The sequence below is a fragment of the Bombus flavifrons genome, chromosome 12, assembly GCF_040668555.2.
Source record: "Bombus flavifrons isolate JBK064 chromosome 12, iyBomFlav1_principal, whole genome shotgun sequence".
Classification (NCBI taxonomy): Eukaryota; Metazoa; Arthropoda; class Insecta; order Hymenoptera; family Apidae; genus Bombus; species Bombus flavifrons.
The window spans coordinates 5485735-5505320 of record NC_138453.1 but is presented as its reverse complement, the minus strand read 5'-3'; the positions used below and the strand labels follow the sequence as shown (position 1 = coordinate 5505320).

Sequence of the window (19586 nt, the reverse complement as noted above, 5' to 3'; positions counted from 1 at the left end):
ACTTGCACCCTGCCGGATGCAAGAACCCTTTCCCCCGCACCCTTTCCTCTTTCTCCCTTTCTCACACCCTTCTCTCTCTCTCTCTCTTTCTCTCTTCACGTGCACACACCTCTTTCTCTCCTCCATACGGTCGACCTCGATGCAGCTGCAGTCACGGGCGCCGCTGCAGCTGCTGCCAGATCCTACGTAGATCGGTTCGATGCTGGCTGCTGCTGGCACCGATGCTGTTACTGGGCTCGTTTGGAACTCTCGTCAGGCGAAAACGAAATTGTCCGCCACGCTCGTCTCGTCGTTTTATCGGCCATGGACGGCTGAGCAACGACGAGCTGCCAGCCACGCTCGGCGAAAGCGTATTTTTACAGGAATATCGATAGATCGACAGGGAATCGGATGTTTCGCCTAACGTGACATTCCGACGATCTTCTTCGAGGTGCCGGGATTAACGAATCGTAGTCAATTAGGATTTTCCAAGATTTGCAGCCAGTGAATCGCTACTGATGGTTACCTTACCAGCAACTTCCACTGACTTCAGCTTCTACCGGTTTAACAGGGTTTTTAATGGAAAGTTTAAAGCGTAAAAGACGTGAGATAATCCATCTTTCCTCGGTAATCAGCATTCCAAGAGTTTTGTAAGATTCGTAACATTTAAAATTGACATACCTGTGATTCTTCGGGTTTCAATCGTGTTATCAGTACGCTGTGTCTTTATTCCGACGTTTCGTGACATTTCAGTTCACTTCTTCACCGCAGATACCTAACCTTGTTCCTTTAAGATACAGTTTCAGATCTGCAAATGAACCAGAATGGGATTGAAACCCTAAGAATCACAAATATGTTATCTATTCCTTATGAAGGTTAAAAATCTAAAACGTTAAAAAGTTTCTCTTCGAGTTATTCTTATTCTATTTAGGGTAGATTTTGAGAATTTGGCAGAGTAAAGTAAAGGGTTGACTGTTCACTCGCGTCGTCTTCTTGGTATGGTTGATCTCTTGGCAAGGATGATTGATGATTGTGAAAGATAGGCTCAGTGCACTCGCGTGAATCGACCGATGGAAAATTCGTTGTGTTATAAATTTCCTAAGTTGGGATGTAATTTTAATGCGATGTAAACATAACGGACTGCGATTAACGAGCCGCCAAGCTGCGCCAAAAGCGCCTGGCGAGGAAATTAATTTTGCGTGTAATTTTATTATTCAAGGAAGCTACGCGAATCTATGGACTGTAACACTTTCATTACCTGTCTTCCAATAAAATGTCAAACCTGTGGAATTCATGACTCAACTTCCTGATTGACATACAGCACGCTACAAATATTTTCTATTTGTTATTTGGACCAAATATTATGAATAATACAGTGAAAGGTTACCGGATGTTTTGGAAGAATTGCAAAATGATTCTGATAAATTATTGAGGAGATTTTAAACAAACGTGTTTCCTATTGTAAATAATGCTTGTAAAATTCATGATCAATGTATTCATTGAAATGTATATTATTTAGCAAATATTTTCTATTTGTCATTTCGATTAAATTTTACAAGTAATATGACAAAATCATGTAGGGTCATTTGAAAAAATTATGAAACAATTTTGATAGATTATCGAAAAGATATGATCAATGTTATACGAATATCCTCCCTATTTTAAATACTTAAGTTCCAAAGATTTGTGCAATACATAATCCAGCAAACCGAATGATATATAATTTCCTACTCTTTACTTGAACTAAATGATACAAGTAGCACAATGTACTCTGGAAAAATTGGAAAATAATTCTAATAGGTTACCGTTGAGATAATAAGCGTTACACGAGCGTAACCCTTAATCGAATACTTAGATAATCACGGTAGTTCAAACTTTTACTACTCTTAAGATATCCAGCTATTTCAAGTTTATACGGCAATGTTCGATCCAAGCAACGAGATCTAACTATCTTAATTACTACTATTAAACCTTAAAACGCCAGTATATCATTCAATCTTCCGATAATGACGATTTTTACTAATGCATTAGTTTTATGAATCCTTTTTTTATTAATCTACCCACTAATGAAACAGAAGACCATCCTCCAATTCTCGAAAACAATTCCAACACTCGTAACCACGATAGCCCATTAGAGATCGTGTTCCAACAACATAATAAACACACGTTACAAGCAACATTAACGCTTAACGAATATCCACACCGTCTAATTACCAGTTGCGTAACCTTAGCATTAATCGGCTGCATTACGCCGTTATGACACGACCGGCGGAGAATGCGGACGTGTAAAAAGAGATTTTAATACCCGAATTCTGGTATCTAATAGAGTTCAAGGCCATTTAGTTACAACAATCCTCGTTCCGCCTTCTGGAGGATCTTGGTCAATGGTGTTGCTTGGTTTTCGGGAATGCCTGCAGGGAGCGGTCCACGAGGATAATGGAGTTCTCAAGTTGCCCTAAACGGAGGACAAAACCGTTCCCACGGACTGAACTTTGGTAATGGTGTCGTTCCATACCTATGATATCGATAAGAACGGTTTATAACGAGTATCGACGAGGCGGAGCTAATTAACCGGTGCGTTTTACCGAGGTTAATAGGCCCACCCCCTACCCCCGATCGACGAGAAATTACGCTTGTTTGAGTGGCTGCCACTACATGTGACTCACGGAGCTAGCGCTCCAATTCCGCGGGAAAAAATACAAGAAGGGAACAAAGGACGTAAATATCGAAAATAAAACTTCACGGCCAACACTGACTCGGCGTTATTAAACGAGAATTAATTTCATCTACGAGGAAAATTATTAAATAAAGTCGTTCAACGTGGTTTAATGGAGCAGTTAGCGTGTTGACTAATGACGTAAGATTACTTCTATTGTTACTTTTAAAAAGGGATTGAAGTTTTTGAATACTATAGACCTGGTTTTCACGGTATTGTGTGGTGCTTTTCAGAAAAATTGCAGGTTATATTTTAAATAGTCTTTTAGTTTAATTAGAGAGCGTTTCCTTGAAAGGCAATCGCGTTTTTATGAAACGTAGTATGAAATCGTGTCATACGCAACTGAAATATAAAAGAGAAAGCGGTAGAATAGTGGTTAAAATATTTCACTGCCTCCTACCACAGGAACTTTCATTTTCATCGAGCCTGCGAATAAATAAACAAACGTTCTACAAACCGCGATTCGTGACTTTCTTTCCATCTCTTTATCATGAAAAATGCTAAATCCAGAATGACCTATAACCTGACGACGTCTAAACCGACTGTCAAAAAGAACGTGAAGATTAGTTTGTTTTTAATTAAAATTCATAATATTTGCGACCACACGATGAGATCCACCCTCCTACGTGGGTAATGCTAAGAGTACTCATCAACGTTCTGCGCGACGAATCACAGGGACTTTAATTAAGAATACATCACGAATATGCGTTTAATAATTCACTGCGAGTAGGGTAATTCTATTTGCTGCATTTGTCTACCGTGTGTCGGCAATGAATTCCCGAGAATTTCGCGAAACAACTGAGAACAAAAGGAGCAAGCACAACAGCTACCATCAGCCGGCGCGTGCGGCGAAAACACGCTGATAGCCCGCGCGGAACTCGCCGCCCTTAGTTTGCTAGCGTGTATTTGCAGAAACCGTAATGACGCTAGGAATATTTCATAACTATCACAGGTGAATTGCGATAATGAGACCGTACAATCTCGCTATTTTACTATTTATTCGTTGCACCTCCTTCCTTTTTCATCCCTTGCGTAATATTATGACGTAACGCAAGCGTTAGGGGAGGGTATGAAAGAGGAGAAATCGCGTAATCAATTTTCATCTCGGCGAAGTTCTTCGATAGTTGCTCCTTTTTCCTCTTGTTTCTCCGCGTTAAGAAGAGCAGCGAGGTAATTTCAAGATGAAAGCTCGGAAATTCTTCTAAGCTAAGAAGATGCTAGGGCGGAAACAATGAATTTTAGATATCGAAGATCCCGGGTGAAACTTTGCCGCGCTTCGATTCGGAAAAGAATACCAAGTGAAAAGAAGTAGAACATGATCGTAGAGCTGTAGCGTTCGAATCTTCCGACACAATTCCTGCGGCCTGGCTTTCGTAGAAACTTTACCGCAGAGTAGCGAGATTATTTCTACAGCCACCTTGTGTTACGTAATCAGACCACTTCCTACAAATTTCTCTCGGAGCAATGAAGCAACCGAAGATAAAAGACGGTGCGCTTCTAACCGGATGGCAGCCGTTGCAAAACGATATTCAATTCCGGGGATTGTCTCGCCTACGCCTACGCTCAGGTTTAAGGTCGAAGGACCCGCGATTGTCTCGAGCGAATATCGAGCAGTTGCCCTATTAGGCTGTCTCCTGGCTGTAACAGCTGCTGTATTCTGGATCAGCGAATAAAAAGGCATCGGTACGATGTAACATCCGAAGCAGAGGAGAAAGAAGAGAACGAAAGGCTGATAAACCAGAACCAGGATCGAAGAAAAGAATAAGGAGAATAAGAATACGAAATGGACGATGGAGGAGAGAAAGGAACAGGCGAAAGACAGGGAGAATCGTCTACATGCCTCGACGCTGAGAAAACATCGATGCTGCATTTACGTTGGGAATATTCCTGGGTAACCGTGCATCTCTAGGAAGCGTATGCAGTCAGACGAAGAGTGGAGGCAAAGAAGGATGGAAGCTGAAGGTGGGACACCGACTCAGAGAAGGGAGGAACGGGAGGAGGATACGATACCGGTCTACGGCAGCTTGCTGGCAGCTATATCAGGTTACGCTCTAGCGCCCATCCACCGCCCATCCACCACCCATTCGACCCATCCGACGAACCTAACCCCTCCTGCCAGCTTCCACTCGCTCTTTCACCACCTTCTCGCTCCCTCCCTTTCTTTCTTTCTCTTCCCTCTTACGCCTGTCTCTTTTACCTTCTCTCTCGTTTTCTATTTACACTGCTTCCTTCCGCCTCTCCTCCTCCGCTCCTCATTGCTTTTGCCACCTTTTATGTCACGAAGGCTCGACATTATCGTGGAACACTGCATGCTGCTAACGCCGTTCACTGTAGGATCGTTCAGCGTTATGGCTGATATGAAAGATGCCGCGTGGATTTTGATTTCGATTCGATGCGTGATGGATGGGTCTAGGGCAGGTCGATTTGTTGAAATGGAGATAGTATTTTTTGCGGTGATGCCATATTTATAACAATAGGGGCGTGGATTTCGATTGTCTGACTATCGCGTTCCTTTTCTACTCGAGATCTTTGCAACAATGTTTCTCTTTGAATTCTTATCCATCTTTAAAGATATCTTGGTTCTGAGATCTTACCCAGTTTTAGTTCTCTGCCTTTTGCATCGATCTACTGAAATTTTGAATTACGTCAGTCGGGACGAACATCTTTTATTAGCCGGGGGAAGAATGACTCGAAAGGTCAAAGACAGATTAATCGTTGGTGATAAAATCATCGACCGACCCTGTAAGTCCCATGCAAACTTCCATCGAATTTCTTCGACCTCGAAAAAACATTTCGTTATTCCTTAGATGAGAATCCAACGATATTCATCTTGGTTCAACTTCGAAATTGCTCTTCCTTTGATTCGTTCGAGCAACGACTTATTACCGAGGGCCGACTTTGATAAAGCGACCAAAAACTTCCCTCTCTCCCGTTTGATAATCCCGAACCGCGATTAAAGTCACATGGCGTAGAATGTCAGCAACTCTGCGGACAAATTGATATTCAGAAGCCCGACTTTTCGATCACCGACAGAAGGATTCCACGGAATGATCAGCAGCTGTCACAGATCCGTGCTTTCCCTTCAACCACCTCCCAACCGTGTATTTTTGTTCTTTTCTCTCTTTCTCTCTCTCTCTCTCTCTCTCTCCATTTCTTCGTACCTCTTCTCTTTCACGGATTCGTTTCCGGCGCGGTAATCACGGAAACGGGATTTGAAATTCGAGTTCCCACTAATGGCCGGTGACACCCGTCCACGGGTCGCGACGGTAATCGGATCGACGTGGCTCGTTCGAAAGCGTTTCTCCATTTGCATTCGTTTTTCTAGCGCGGAGCAGCGTCGCAGCGCGCCATCGTCATGTCGGCCTTCTCGATACCGTGACAGGAAACGAAACAAGGTCGTGTGGATCCTTTGCACGGCTTCAATGTGATTTACTTTGCTGCTCGAGCGTTCCAATTTTCGTTCGTTATGTCTCTATCTGTGTTTTCCCTCGACGTTCTTCCTGGGCCGACTAACCTTTACGAAATTTTGTTTAATCCGTTTGAGTGATTGCTTGTTACCCTGATTGCACCGTAAAACATCCAACATCGCGTTGTTTAGCGAAGAAAATTGCTCCTAATGACACTTGTCGTTCTATTGTTACGAGACAACAGAACAACTAACTGCCGTGCTTGCGTCCCTCGTTTTCCAGGCTCATTTTAATCGACCACGTCTAATGCAGTTTAATTTGATATTAATTTGATTTGGTGGCAATTTCTTAGAAACATACGTACATATGTAAATAACGGATGGAAACATGGAAACACCGTAGATGAAGCGTACTAATACTTTGTGACGTATACGTATTAGTTTACAGTCAAACAAACGTGGGTTAACTCTGACTGGTTGCATAAAATATATGTACACTATTACTGATTTGTGTCATGCTCAAATCCAAATTAGCCCTTCGGTTGAATGTTAATTTGTAACTAGTTCAACTATTGATTCCTATCGCACTGTTGCCAAGAATGTGTCCCAGTTGCAACTTCGTTTGTATCTACGATCTGTACGTATTCTCTTGACAGCCGAATTTTATCCTCGACATGTGCAAATCTTGTATCTTCTTCAATTCTGGACTCATATCACGAGGTAAGCGGCAGATTTCCTATCAACCAAATTTAAAATCTCTTTTTTTCATAAATTTATAGCTACATATTTTAAAAACTATATCTCAAAAGAATATTTCCTGCGTGTTGGGGAATAAAACTGAAATCCGTGTTCATTAATCACAGATCGAAATCCTCTAGTTTACTCATATTTCCATTCCTGATAAATCCTCGTGCAAGTTTGACAATTTGTCATCCTTTGTCACAAGTATTTGCCAGTGGAAATTCCACCAAGACGAATATTTCATCGAAATCGAGCAGAATCGCCTTTTTTCGTATTCCTGTTGATTAATCATAAGCGTGGAAATCGAATGGCGTAACTGGAGGGTAAATCAATGCATTAATTAATTACAAGACGCAGAGACAAATCTGATGCGACGAGCAGTCGAGGATCATATTCCTGACACTACTGACGGACATCCCACACAGCTTTCCCGAGGTTACCTCGAAATTGTGCTGGTCTCTGTGAATCTGTCCGCGGATCGGGTGATTTCTAGTTGATTCGCGTGCAACGCCCGACAGCGTGGATGCCACCTGTCTTCTCTAACGAGTCGTACCAGCGTACGTCCATACGCGACAACATACAACGCTGGTCCGTGTAATTGATCATTATGGCCTTAACCATGGGGGCTGACTTTTCGTTGGTCGATGAGCATTTATCGAGTGACGTCTAGTGGAGGGTACTTGTTATTTCCCCTGACTAATTTTATTTTGATGTCTAGTGGGTTTTAAATAATACAATTTCACCTGATTAAATTATGTATCATATGACTTTAAATATATTACTTTCACGAATATATATCACTTTGAAAAATGAAGATAGTAAGAGAAAAATACGATGAGTCAAATTGTATCGATGGTAAAATATCGTTATAGTTTTAGCGATTAAGAGTGTAATTTAATATGACATAATTAAGAAGAAAATCAACCTATGCGATCCAAAGACATAAGCCCTTTAGCAATAGACGACAAATTCATGAAGCTTTATAACTAATATTTTAAAAATCAATATTTATGTATGAATAAAATTAAATAACAAATATATATAAAGAATAGAGTTTCTAATCAGAGTATTAATTTTAAAATTGAATGACAGATTGGAGATAATAGTGTGAGAGTTTATTAATGTTTTTTATAGGATAGTTAAACTGGAAGTACTCGATTGAGAGTTGTTGAGAGTTGTTAAGAACGCTTCCATCGGTGATAGAGTGGACGGACAAGGAAATAAAGGAAAGGATCTCACCCGAACGGGCAATCACGTTCCCCCAAACAAATAAAGACAGTGATGGATATATCCACTCGATCTATCGTATGAAAAACCTACTTTCTCGGATATATCCACTCTCGTCGCTTAAAGAGTTAATTCAAGTATTCTTCAGAGAGAATTTCTTCCGTGACCAAGTGCCGTTTGACGTTGAAACACAAACACAAATTGCAGAGTGGAAGCGAATCGACCGATTCAATCGCTGAGCGACGATCCGGAGATTCGTATTTTTCTTTCATTTGAACTTCGAACCTTTCGATTTCAGGTTCAGGATTTCTAAAAGGAAATCTATAGACCTCTTGGACAAATTTCAGAGTGACAAAAGAACTCACGTATGACAAATAGAGCAAAAAGCGACCAGAACGACGATTAAAACCATTGTCGCGCATATGTAACATACTATAAAAAATCGATTGCGTGCTATATTCAGTTCCAATGGCGAAAGATCTACCAATCACATCGCAGACACCACTTATTCGAGCCAGCCTTTTCACAAAATTAAACTTTTCGAACTAATGCTTACAGTGTTCTCTCGTTTGACGGCGACACTCAGCCACGGTATTCGCGTTGCAAATTTTTCGCTCGACCAGGTCCAATTAAAAAAATATATACACCTATCCGCTCTTCCCTCGGGACACTGGGACGAACGAGATTTTGTTTCCTGGCTTCAATTTCTAGAAATTATTGCAATCGAGTCAGCGTGACTAGAATTTCGAAAAACACCCTATATACAACGAGCTGTGCGTTCACGCAAGTTCGTGCTACATGCCCGTGAATGTATACCCGTGTCTACGCGTACGTGTGTGCAGAGTGTGGAACGGTAGCCAGGCGCGTTCTCCACGCATGATGAGGAACGAACGGAATCATAAATGTCCGCTCTCTGCTTCGTGTGACACGGTTGCGGGAACGCAAGCGAGTCATGACATTGCGAGGAGGTATCTATAGGGCCGGGCGAGCCAGGGAATGAAAAGGGAGGTTGGTTTCAGCCGCCAGAGAAATTTATGCCGTCCCCGTGATGGGATTTGACGGCGTAGACGTGGATTTTCAACGTGGAATCGCCAGTGAAAACGCGGCCAGTCCAGTTTTACCCTGTCTATTGTTTCATTGCCCTCGTATTTCTCGATTACTTCCATCTTCCTTTTCCTCTGACTTCTCGATCGTGGCAATTTTTGTACCTATCGGCATCGTACATTCTTCCATATCTCCGTAATGCTGTTCCTTTTCTTACATTTTTAGCTCCTTGGGTTTCATATCTTTATTATATTTCTGATAGATGATGATGAAGCGAGGGTCGGTTAATTTATGGAATTTTGATAACGATTGTGGGATTCCCACTTCTCGTCTATCTTCTTTCTAATTTCTTCCGTATATCAGTTTTGATAGATGATACTAAGGTGAGAATCGGTTAAATCGTGGTATACTGGAATAACGAAATTTGCGCTGGTTCCTCCGAACAGATACTTGCTCAGATATGGGCAACTACGATAACAGAGATCGTCCTACTTTACATTTCACGCACCATCTCGGCCGGTGTTCCATATCTCGGCTCGCCTAACCGAATATGCATGTACGCCCATCAACCGTGTAGCGAGATAGCGTTAACAAGCTTTATATAAGCAATGGCCCGGAGACCGATCTGCTTGCGGACATCAAAGGGTCTCGGTCATGCTTCCTGGTCCCGTCTATGGGTAGACTAGTACGTCAAGGACCCTGAATCGAGCTCAAGAAACCAGATTCGCACGTGCAACACGAGCAGCACGAGGTAACTTAGTGACGTAAGCGGAGGTTAAAGGAAGGAAGGTTGAATAGAGGGAGCGAGGAAGACGGACAAGCGTAGAGAGAAGGAGAAAAAGGGAATACCTTGAAAGGGTTCGGTTCGCTAACGCGTCAGGGAAAGCTTACGTTGGAGAAGCCCGGAGGCGATGTTTCTGACCGGCAATCAGCCGGTTAGCCCCGATGATCACGAGACCAGCTTCGTGCCGCGTCAGTGAAAATCGCTACCAATCCTGCCGACCATTCAAAGAGAGAGAACTTTCCAAGTTGTGGTTATTGCGACCGATCGATCCGCGCGTAACGTTGTGTACAGGCTTTCCCATGGAGGAAGCCGCGGTAAGGTTCGCCTTCGCCTCGGAGCACACACTCGACCGCCGTACCACACCCGCTGAAACCATCCCACTCTTACCATCGCCCTCCGAAATTCACCCGCTTCGACGTATCTATCTCTCTTTGCCCTGAAGGGACAATGGAACCCGGTCGGTGCCCAAGGGAATATCAGAGGATAGGAGAGTGGTGCTCCGCTCCTCTAGCCAGTCGCCGATGTAGCCAACCCGGCCATTGGCCAGCGGTGAGAGAGCACTTCCTGTTAGCCTCGACCCTCGTCCGCAACCAGCCGCAGGCCGCAAGCCTCGGCTCCTGCGAGCCGTAACCTCTAACCTCACGCTGTTCGGTCTGACCTCCTGCCGACAGCGTAATTGTTTAGAAACCCCTTGATCTGTAATTTCAGCGCCCGGTCTCCTCTCTACACGAAACATCGTTAACACGGCTCTCTCTCGCTCCGTTTCACTCTGACTCTTTGTCTCCCTCCCACTTCCCCTCACTCTCTCTTCATCATGCTAGTTTCTTGTACACGAGCCAGACACTCCGTTCGATGGCTTTCTCTCTCCACGCCGTTCCGACGCTTTACTTTCTCGCCCTTTTCCTTTCTCTCTTGGCACAGACACTCTAGTCAATATCTCGCGCATGCACGTCCTATCTCCTGTGGTCGGACAACCACTATCCAGAAAGTTTTAGGCTCCAAGAGGAGAAAACCCAATGAGTTGTCGCGCGAAAGGTCACGTTTAATCGCATGCCCCTTCTGTTTCCACAACGGAGTGGTGTTAGTGTCACGTTGAACCGCGACAGTAGAATAAAGCGACCATAGTCGGACGTAAAGAGTTATTTCCCTAAATCGATGGAAATCTCCCCACAGAGTTTGATCCGGATCTTTAGTTTCCTATAGGGATGGTTCAGTTGAGAATATAGTTTTATCATCGTGGTCCGTCGGATGCGGTAAAGTATAGGTGTTGTCTGCAGCGCGGATTGAAAACAGATATTAGAGTAAATTTAGAAGAGTGGCTATTTGTCGCGACTGCCGTTTTCAAGTTTCCCAAATGCAAAATGTTTTTCACTCGAGAGACAGAATTCGAGGAAAGATTTATTCCATAAATTTGAAATAAAGCACGGACTTTACTGGTTAGAAAGAATAGTGAATTTTAAATGCGTTCTCTTTTTTTCTTTTTTTCGCGTGACAAAGAATTCTCACAGACGAATGCAAGGATTTATGAATGCAGATCATCGACGACCATTTTAGATCTCTTTGTACTCAAGTCTATACATATTTTCGCCGTGACAGTGCTTTCAAATCTCTCCGTACTTATACGCGCAACATTTTCTCGTTTACGAGCACTCGTGTAACCGTACGAGCCTAATTCGCCTCATCAGTATGTATAACATTGCCTCGTAACAAAGGGATTTAAAACGGTCTTCAATTATCCTCTTCTCGTGCGTCCAGTGATTCGTTTGAAGGTCCATTATAGAAAAAGAAAAGGTCGAAAAAGATATACCATTTCATTTAAAAGAAAGGAGAAGTCGGTCTATCTCGTTAGTTCTTTTTGCTCGTGAAAGTTTCCCCATTGCTCTTTTTTAACATTTTTGAAGAAACATTAAAATGATACTAATTCAGGTGAAACGAGCGTTGAAACACAGAGAATCTCTGTGAATAAATTCAGAACGATAGAAATATATCAGAGGTAATTCGTATTTTAGCAAAAATTATAGGTCGACAATTTTTATATATGTTACTCTTATCGAGCGCTACGAAGGGATATAATTCACGTAATATCAAAAGAGCGTTTGCAAATATTCATCGGAATCATACATAAGATATGAAAGTATGGCTCGTAAATATTTGAATGGAATTAATTACGCAAGCACGCTATCCAGCGGAAATTATTGAAACAGTAAAACAGTTTTAACTCGCGAACAAGGTCAGATAATATAAACATTCGAACTGAATCTCTTTTTTTATTATTTCCCTGCGTTAAATTTATGTTGTCGAACGTTTAAATTAGTTCTACGTTAATCATAATAATATTTTTCGATACTGAATTTATTCTATCCACTGATATTTACGTTAATTTCATGGCTATATAATATCCTATTAATTCCTTATAAAAAGTTTATATATAGTTTAACAATCTTCTCTGTAAACTTTTCAATTAAATAATAATATCTTTCACATAGAAAATTTGTTGAAAAACGCATTAGTTTTGAAACTTCGCTAAGATGAAAAATACGAAAAATTCTAATTCATCAAAAATATCGAAAACTTCCTCTGATCTATATATACATATAAAGATCTACATATCCTTTTCCGAAATTCAGCCAAAACGATAAATTTTAAACAAACGTTTTCGATGAAGAAACTCATTGAAAATGTTACTTACGATCTCCTCCAGCTTCGAACAGCCTTTCCTCGCCGTACAGGCTAACGCAACGATCACGCCACCGCCGAACATCACCAGGAGGAACACCGCCAACTTCCATCCGTGATCTCTCTGCGGAATGAGTTTCTTGGCGCTGGGCAGCTTGGCAACTTCCGTCGTCGAGACGCCAAGACGGGATGCCTTCACCAAGATCGTCCTGAGCCGCCTGCTCGCTTTCTCGCACGCCATTTTCGTCGGATTGCTCCTCGAGGTCGACCTCGACGATTTCACGTGCACTTGATCCATTTTTCGTGATTCGTACTCAGATATCGTGCAGTGAAGTGTGCAGGAAACACTTGCACGTGGACATAACAACGATAAAAGCAGTGATACTCTTAGAATTTTTATGAAATTGGTTTATCTCGTTGATAGTTTTACGAAGAATATTGGAGATTAAGCATTGTCTTCGTATAAAAAGTTTTGATGGTTCTTAAAAGATCTTTGGCCGACCTATTTACTTCAAGACTTGAAAGTTGGAATGGGCAATAGTTTTTGCAACAAGAGAATTTATTCCATTACGAGTATACGTTTTAAATGTGAAGCGACTGGAAAATTCAAAATCTTTGGTAGTTCGCTGACTTCCTTATTCGAACGAACGATGGTAACACTCGTATAAAATAGTTCTTGCTTCGTTTTACGAAGGATCTATCAGAAATCTTCTGGCCTAAAAACACGAGAGAACTGTTTACAAAACGTTTATCCGGTTCCGATAGTGACCGAGAGAATTCGTCGAGATGGACGATGATTCTTTGAAGAAGCAGTCCTCGCCTATAGCGTGGAATACCATAGAGCAACCGTCGAAAGTGTCCGGGACGAATGCCCAGTGTACCAATTCCGAGCGTTAGGACGTCGTCCACGGCTTTACCGCTCACGTAGATGGACTGTTCTGCAGGTTTTATGACATTATACCTGCCAATACTGCGAGTATATCGCGTGGCCTAGCTCTATCCTCTTCCCTTTCACCCTTGGCCCCCCGTTGTCCCCCATAAGCCGTGCCGGTGCTCGTTATATTTTTATGTACACGACGTGGGAGGATGTGAAACGACGGGACGTTCGTCGCCAGGAATGGAAATCGACCAAGATAAAGGGAATCGAGATATCCAAATGAAACCGACGAGCCAACGAGAACTGGGTTACTCTCGTTCTTATGCCACTTTCCTATACTCTTCGTGGTTTCTTTGAGTTTGCTTCACCGCGTTCTTCGATTCCAACGGTTATTTTCATGAGAAACGATTGGCTAGATCACGAGGAGGCTCGATACGATCTCGTTCGATCGGTTATCTTTACCGTGTTCACGATATCCAGTTTCAACAGCTCGCTACTCTTTTGATTCTCACGTCGTTTCGAGGTTTGCATGAATCGAACCGAGATTAAGACAATCGAGAACACGCTCGTTCCACCCGAAATGTGATAATTGAAGATCCTTCGACGGTAGACGATGTTTTCCTCTCGGTTCGTGAAATCTCGTGGAACTCCTCTTTCTTCATATTTATTCAAAGGTTCTTCGATGGAACCGCGCGCTTCTTCCCATGGCCTTGTCGTTTAAGGAATACTCTGCTGTTTTATTATCCCTCCAGCGTTCTAGAGGATTGCATTCTCTTATGGTTTCTGGAAGAATCCTAGGTGGATACGCTTCGTTTTACGCTCCGCTCGGCAACGCTTGCCTCACGGGATGGAACTCTAATGGGCCGGCGATTTCTCGCATCCCTGGAGCACGTGTCGTTTCAGCACAGTCTCACCTGGAAACAAAAATATCCGTCAGGCTGGCGTGGTCGTCGAGTGCACCGCGGAACCGTGCTTAATTGTCCGATCCTTGAAATTCCACTTGGGAAATTACTACCTTTTTCTTTGTGAATTCCTTTTCCTTGTTTTTTAAAAATATAAGTTCTTAGAAAAAATAAATATCGTATGATTTAATAATTAATTTTGCTATTCTCTTTACTTCCTCTTCGTGTTTGTACTTCTTTAGATATCTTTTTTTTTGCAATATTTTATTCATAAAGAACGTGGAACATATAAAAGAGAGCAAAATTATATTTAAAACTTATCTATATTTTAACACTACCTATTAAAATATACATTCATTTCGGGTCTTATAAACCACAAGAAAAGAACAGGGCTGAGCGACATACAATTTAAAAAACTGCTTCAAGCGCTTTAAATAAAAATGGAGATTTTTGAGTTTATGTTATTATCTTGAAAGTTGTTGCGGTTTTTGTGACACTTAATTTTCTCTCGGCCCGCCGCGAATATGACACAAGAATAATTTTAAAGCAAGTCAACGCGAGCCCCAATCTCTTTAGAAAACACGAGTCTCGTTATTCATTCCTCGAAACGCAGCAAGGAAAAAGGTAATAAGAAAATTTCCATGGAGGGTGGCGTTCGCAGTGTCTCTTACAACGATGCAATTAACAGAGGATTTAAGATTAACCGGCAAAGAATTATACGAACAAGAAAATGGCATTCAAGTTGCGCGCGTATACATAGACCGACAGAAACAGGATTAAGTGGGCGGAATTCGAGATCCGGAATCCAAGGTAATTCTCGCTTAATCCTCGGACACGGTCCTGCGACGAACTGTTCGCTCCGTTCGACTGCAACGAGAGTATTTTCGTTCGTGATATCGCCCGTCCAAAGATAATCCCATCGCCGATATTGCCTCCATCTTTAATGCACTCAAAATCCATCCGGTCCGAAGGTACGTCCAGTTTTCGACAGAAATAAGATCACCAGCGTCTATATAACCGAGAACTTACCCCTTGCCTCTGCAAATATTTCCCCAAAGACCGATCGCACCACGGTTCTATCGATCCCCGATTACTTTCGTCTCTCGTCTGGCGCTTATGTGCATCGTGTAGTAGAAATCGCATGATTAATCAGAAAATGCGGTTGCAATAGATATTTTAAATAATTCACTTTGTATAATTAGACAGAAAGGCGAGATGTTTACAGTGATCGTTTATAACGTGACGAATCTAGCGAAGAATCTAAGACGAGCTAAGACTGTTTCAAGAATGGTGAATTTCTTTTGAACTTCTTCTTTGAATTTTGATTGCATTAGTTTTAGGTTCGTGAAATCGTGCATCTATGTTTTTAATCCTAGTAAGGCTAACGATGAATTCCAGGATATGAAACATATTAAATTATACGATTCATCATAAATATAAAAATTATACGTAACTCTTTCCCTCTTTTTAATTTGAGTATACTATAATCTATAGCATTATATTATCGGTTTCGTTATTATAAGAAACATTCGCTCTGAAAGTGTTAAATTTTACGTTGCTTACTTGTTACGGGTCTATTATACTATTTTAATATGCTAGCAAACAATCGAAGAGAAATTGGAGTCAAATATGATTTTTCTCTACGATTAATTAGAAATCGAGTTACAGAAGGTCAGCAAGATTTAATTAGCAAAGAGAAATTACTCTACAATTTCCAAACCGTGATTCAAATTCTTAACCTCTTACTCTCCAAAACACACATATTTTCCCATAAATTTCTAAATCGTTTTACCAACGCACGTAACAGCAATAAAACCATCCATTAAATCAACTAAAAAATTAAACCTACTTCGAGTCATTTAAAACGCATATCCTAATTCGTCAGATTGCATGATCCAGCTTTATAATTTTATTGTACAAGTCACTCCACAGTTCATCATTCACCACTATGAACTTTATATCTACTTCACGTCTACTCGCATCACTATTTTTCTAGAAATTTTCCATCAATCACGGTACGTAAAGATAAAGCAGACACACCCTTTCCAACACACGCTACAAATACTCAAACACAGATTACCATTAAATAAATCATACCTCCACAAATAAATTACATTAGACCTGTGTTATTTGCTGTTGAAACAATATATTCATTGTTAAATTCTTTCCAATCCATTCATTTTGCCTGGCACAATGATTCTTTGAAAATATGACAATTACCAATACTACAAATTATGCGATTGACCTATAAAGGACCAATATTGCGTTAACATTTTATTTGCAACCTTTTCTTCAATTTATTTACGTTATTAGCTTCTGCTTTCTAACATTATGCTTCTAAACGGAAACTGCAAACGTTTATAAAAATCTTTTTTTTTTTACATTATTTATATACCTTTACACTCATATACCTTTGCAAAAGAATATGTTAGTTGCTTTAAGTTTTTTTAATAATATTTCATTTACATAATTTTTAAGCGTTACTTTACCGCTTGGTTCTTAATGGGATGGCCAACGGTACGATTAAAACGGATCATAAAATTCTTAACCATAGAAGATATTAATCTTCTCTTCGCTATAATCTTATTTAAAAGAAATCGCAGCACGCGTCTATTGTCTTCCCATAATAGAGCCGTTAGGATTAAGAACGGCGCCGGGGATACATACAAAGTTTTCCATGGCGACCGTAGCCGTATCTAAATCACTTGGCGCTAACGATTATCTCGATCCGGGGGCGTAAGCTTAATCGCGCCGAGCTAATTCTCGCTCGAAACTCCCCAGACTGCAATAGTCGTAACGTTCGCATGAAAGCCCGCGTATGAGAACGTGCCAAGAAAGCGCGCCATTTTCAGAGGCTCGCAACTGTTCTTGCAACTCGAAAGTACTTTCCTTTTAATCGCAAATGTATGTAACTTTAGGTTGAAAGCATGTTAAACTCTTAGCCAATCCGCGAGGCTTCACAATGTTTCGCAGATTGCTGAAAGATTCTCGAGTCCCTCGTGTGACACAACCTTTCCCTTCATTCTCTTTCTACTTCTTCCTCTTTTAACAGGCGTTGGCTAATTAACGCGATTCGATACCGACACACTGCTGATTCGTACACCATTCCACTGTTTCTCTTTAATACTAGTAAGAGAAAAAGAGAGAAAGAGAGAGAGTAGGAGAGAGAAAGAGAGAACAGATCGTTTGCTAATCTTCCAAAATTAATCAGCGTTGATGTAAGCCTGAAACGCCCACAAGCCAGCACAGTCTCGTCCTTATACTCCCTTGATCTGCGCGGCTGTGTTACCCTCAAAAGCTTGTAGATGTCGGTGTACGATGTAGTATAGGCGAGAAGAGGATTGCCTTTAAATTCTCTACCGAGAGTAAAAGCCAACGTACTCGGCGTGCGTCGAAAAGCAAATGACGAGTAAAGTTCTGTCATTAAAGCCTGGAATCTCGGTGATGAAGTTGCACAAAACTAAAAGTCGAATCCGACGCGGAATTTGAATCGAGGGGGAGTAGATCGAGAAGCGAGATCGAGGAGCGAGATCGAAACTGCGAGAGAAATCTGTGTGCACCGTGAGCGGTTCGCTGGGTAATCACGTCAGCCGTTTAAAAGATCCGTCGCTTTTAGTGCTAATTCGCTCCCCTGATTTTCCTGAGTGATAATTTCCATTTGACTGAATTATCCGTGATTATCGTTTCGCGTATTAAAGTCGCCGCGGCTCGTCTAATTCAGAGCGATGATAGTCGCACGACGGCAACTGTTCGCCGCGTTCTGAACTAAATTGAAACTAATTATCATCGTCGACTATGAAAATCATGAAGTCTCGCGGTTTCCTACATTAATGCATTGACCACTGTGTGGCCTGTAAGCCGCGCGTCAATCTCGCCGAATCGTAACTTCCCGCGTAAAAGCGACTGTGCTTCTAACCCAACAGAAACTGGATTTTCCTCGTGGCAGACGCGTTCGAACGTATCGCGAAATTTCGCTTCATTGTTAACAAGGATCTTGCAGTTCACGTCCGACCTAATTCAATTGCCAAGTGTCTTCGCTCGTTTCCAACGAGCTCGTGTTCTCTCTACCAGCCAGGAGAAACTAACTAAGCCGGAAAGGGTGCTTTTTGCTCACGGTATTAGCCATCGATGTTGACCATCGTGGCTGTTCGCTCGTGACCGAGCTCGGTGGATCGTATTTTCCAACGACGAAGATCAACGCGCGGGCTTTATTGGATAAAACTCGATGAAGAAGTACGGAGAAGCCATCGACCAGTCGGTGGAAACCCCCGCCCCTCCTCCCACCTCCGGCAGCCTCGAAGAAAATGAGATACCTTAATAAGGCGCCGTCCCCGACTGTAATTACGCGTTCCGACTTCCTGCTAGCTGTTTTCGTGCTGCGAGTAATTAGAATACCGATAGCTTCACCAGGAACCCGTTCGTTCTCCCTCCATCCGGGACCCTTCTCTTTTTACTTCCGGTAAAAATGCGTTCGGAAGAATTTGCCGGGGGGTGAGCTTCCGCGTACAACCATGATATTTTAAACTACTTCAACCAGGATATTTTATGACACACCAAGAGACAGAGAGAAAGAACTGGCAATAGAAAAGCTATATTTTATGCGATATGACCTGTTATCATCTTTTTCTCGCGTAGAAGAAAATTAATTATGCGGTCGGTCGGCGAAACCCACACGATCATCTTTACGATGATATCGTACACTATAATAAACTGCTTGTAATTACGTTACTGTGTCGTAAGATCGTAGATTATTGCGAACAAACGGTAACACGCGATTTTGACGAGTAGCTCTCGAACGACATTCGGAATATGTAGAGCAGAAATTGCAGAATTGTTAAGATCGAAACATTCAGATGTGAGTTGAATGATGCGTGTTTTTGAAGAAGATTTCACCTGTACCGCAGGTAGCTTCGCCACCAGGAAATTAAATATATAAATTGTATATATTATAATCTTCATAATCATGGTTTCTTCCAGTGTGAGCCATACCTATCCCTCAGGAAAATACATTGTGATACCAGGAAGATACGAAGATACGTTTCGCGAACATTCCAGGTGACTTCATCTTCAGGCGATCGATTGACCGATACTGATCACAGATACATGTGCCAAAGTCAATCGACTCCATGACGATGAAACTAGCTACAATTCTGGAGAAACGTCAGAACGTATCTTCTCCAAGGATATGGTGCGCATCTATAACTCTCGATTCTACAAATTCTACGATACCTGAC

The 19586-nt window shown here is 41.8% G+C and overlaps 1 protein-coding gene across 1 annotated transcript in view; it reads right to left on the bottom strand.

Annotated features, from left to right (window-relative positions):
* Positions 1–19586, bottom strand: part of LOC138185484 (uncharacterized) — a 40156-nt gene that overhangs the window by 8124 nt on the left and 12446 nt on the right. The window contains 1 exon segment of the mRNA XM_081833762.1: positions 12587–14364. Coding sequence (XP_081689888.1) covers positions 12587–12871 — 285 coding nt within the window. The 5' untranslated portion in view covers positions 12872–14364.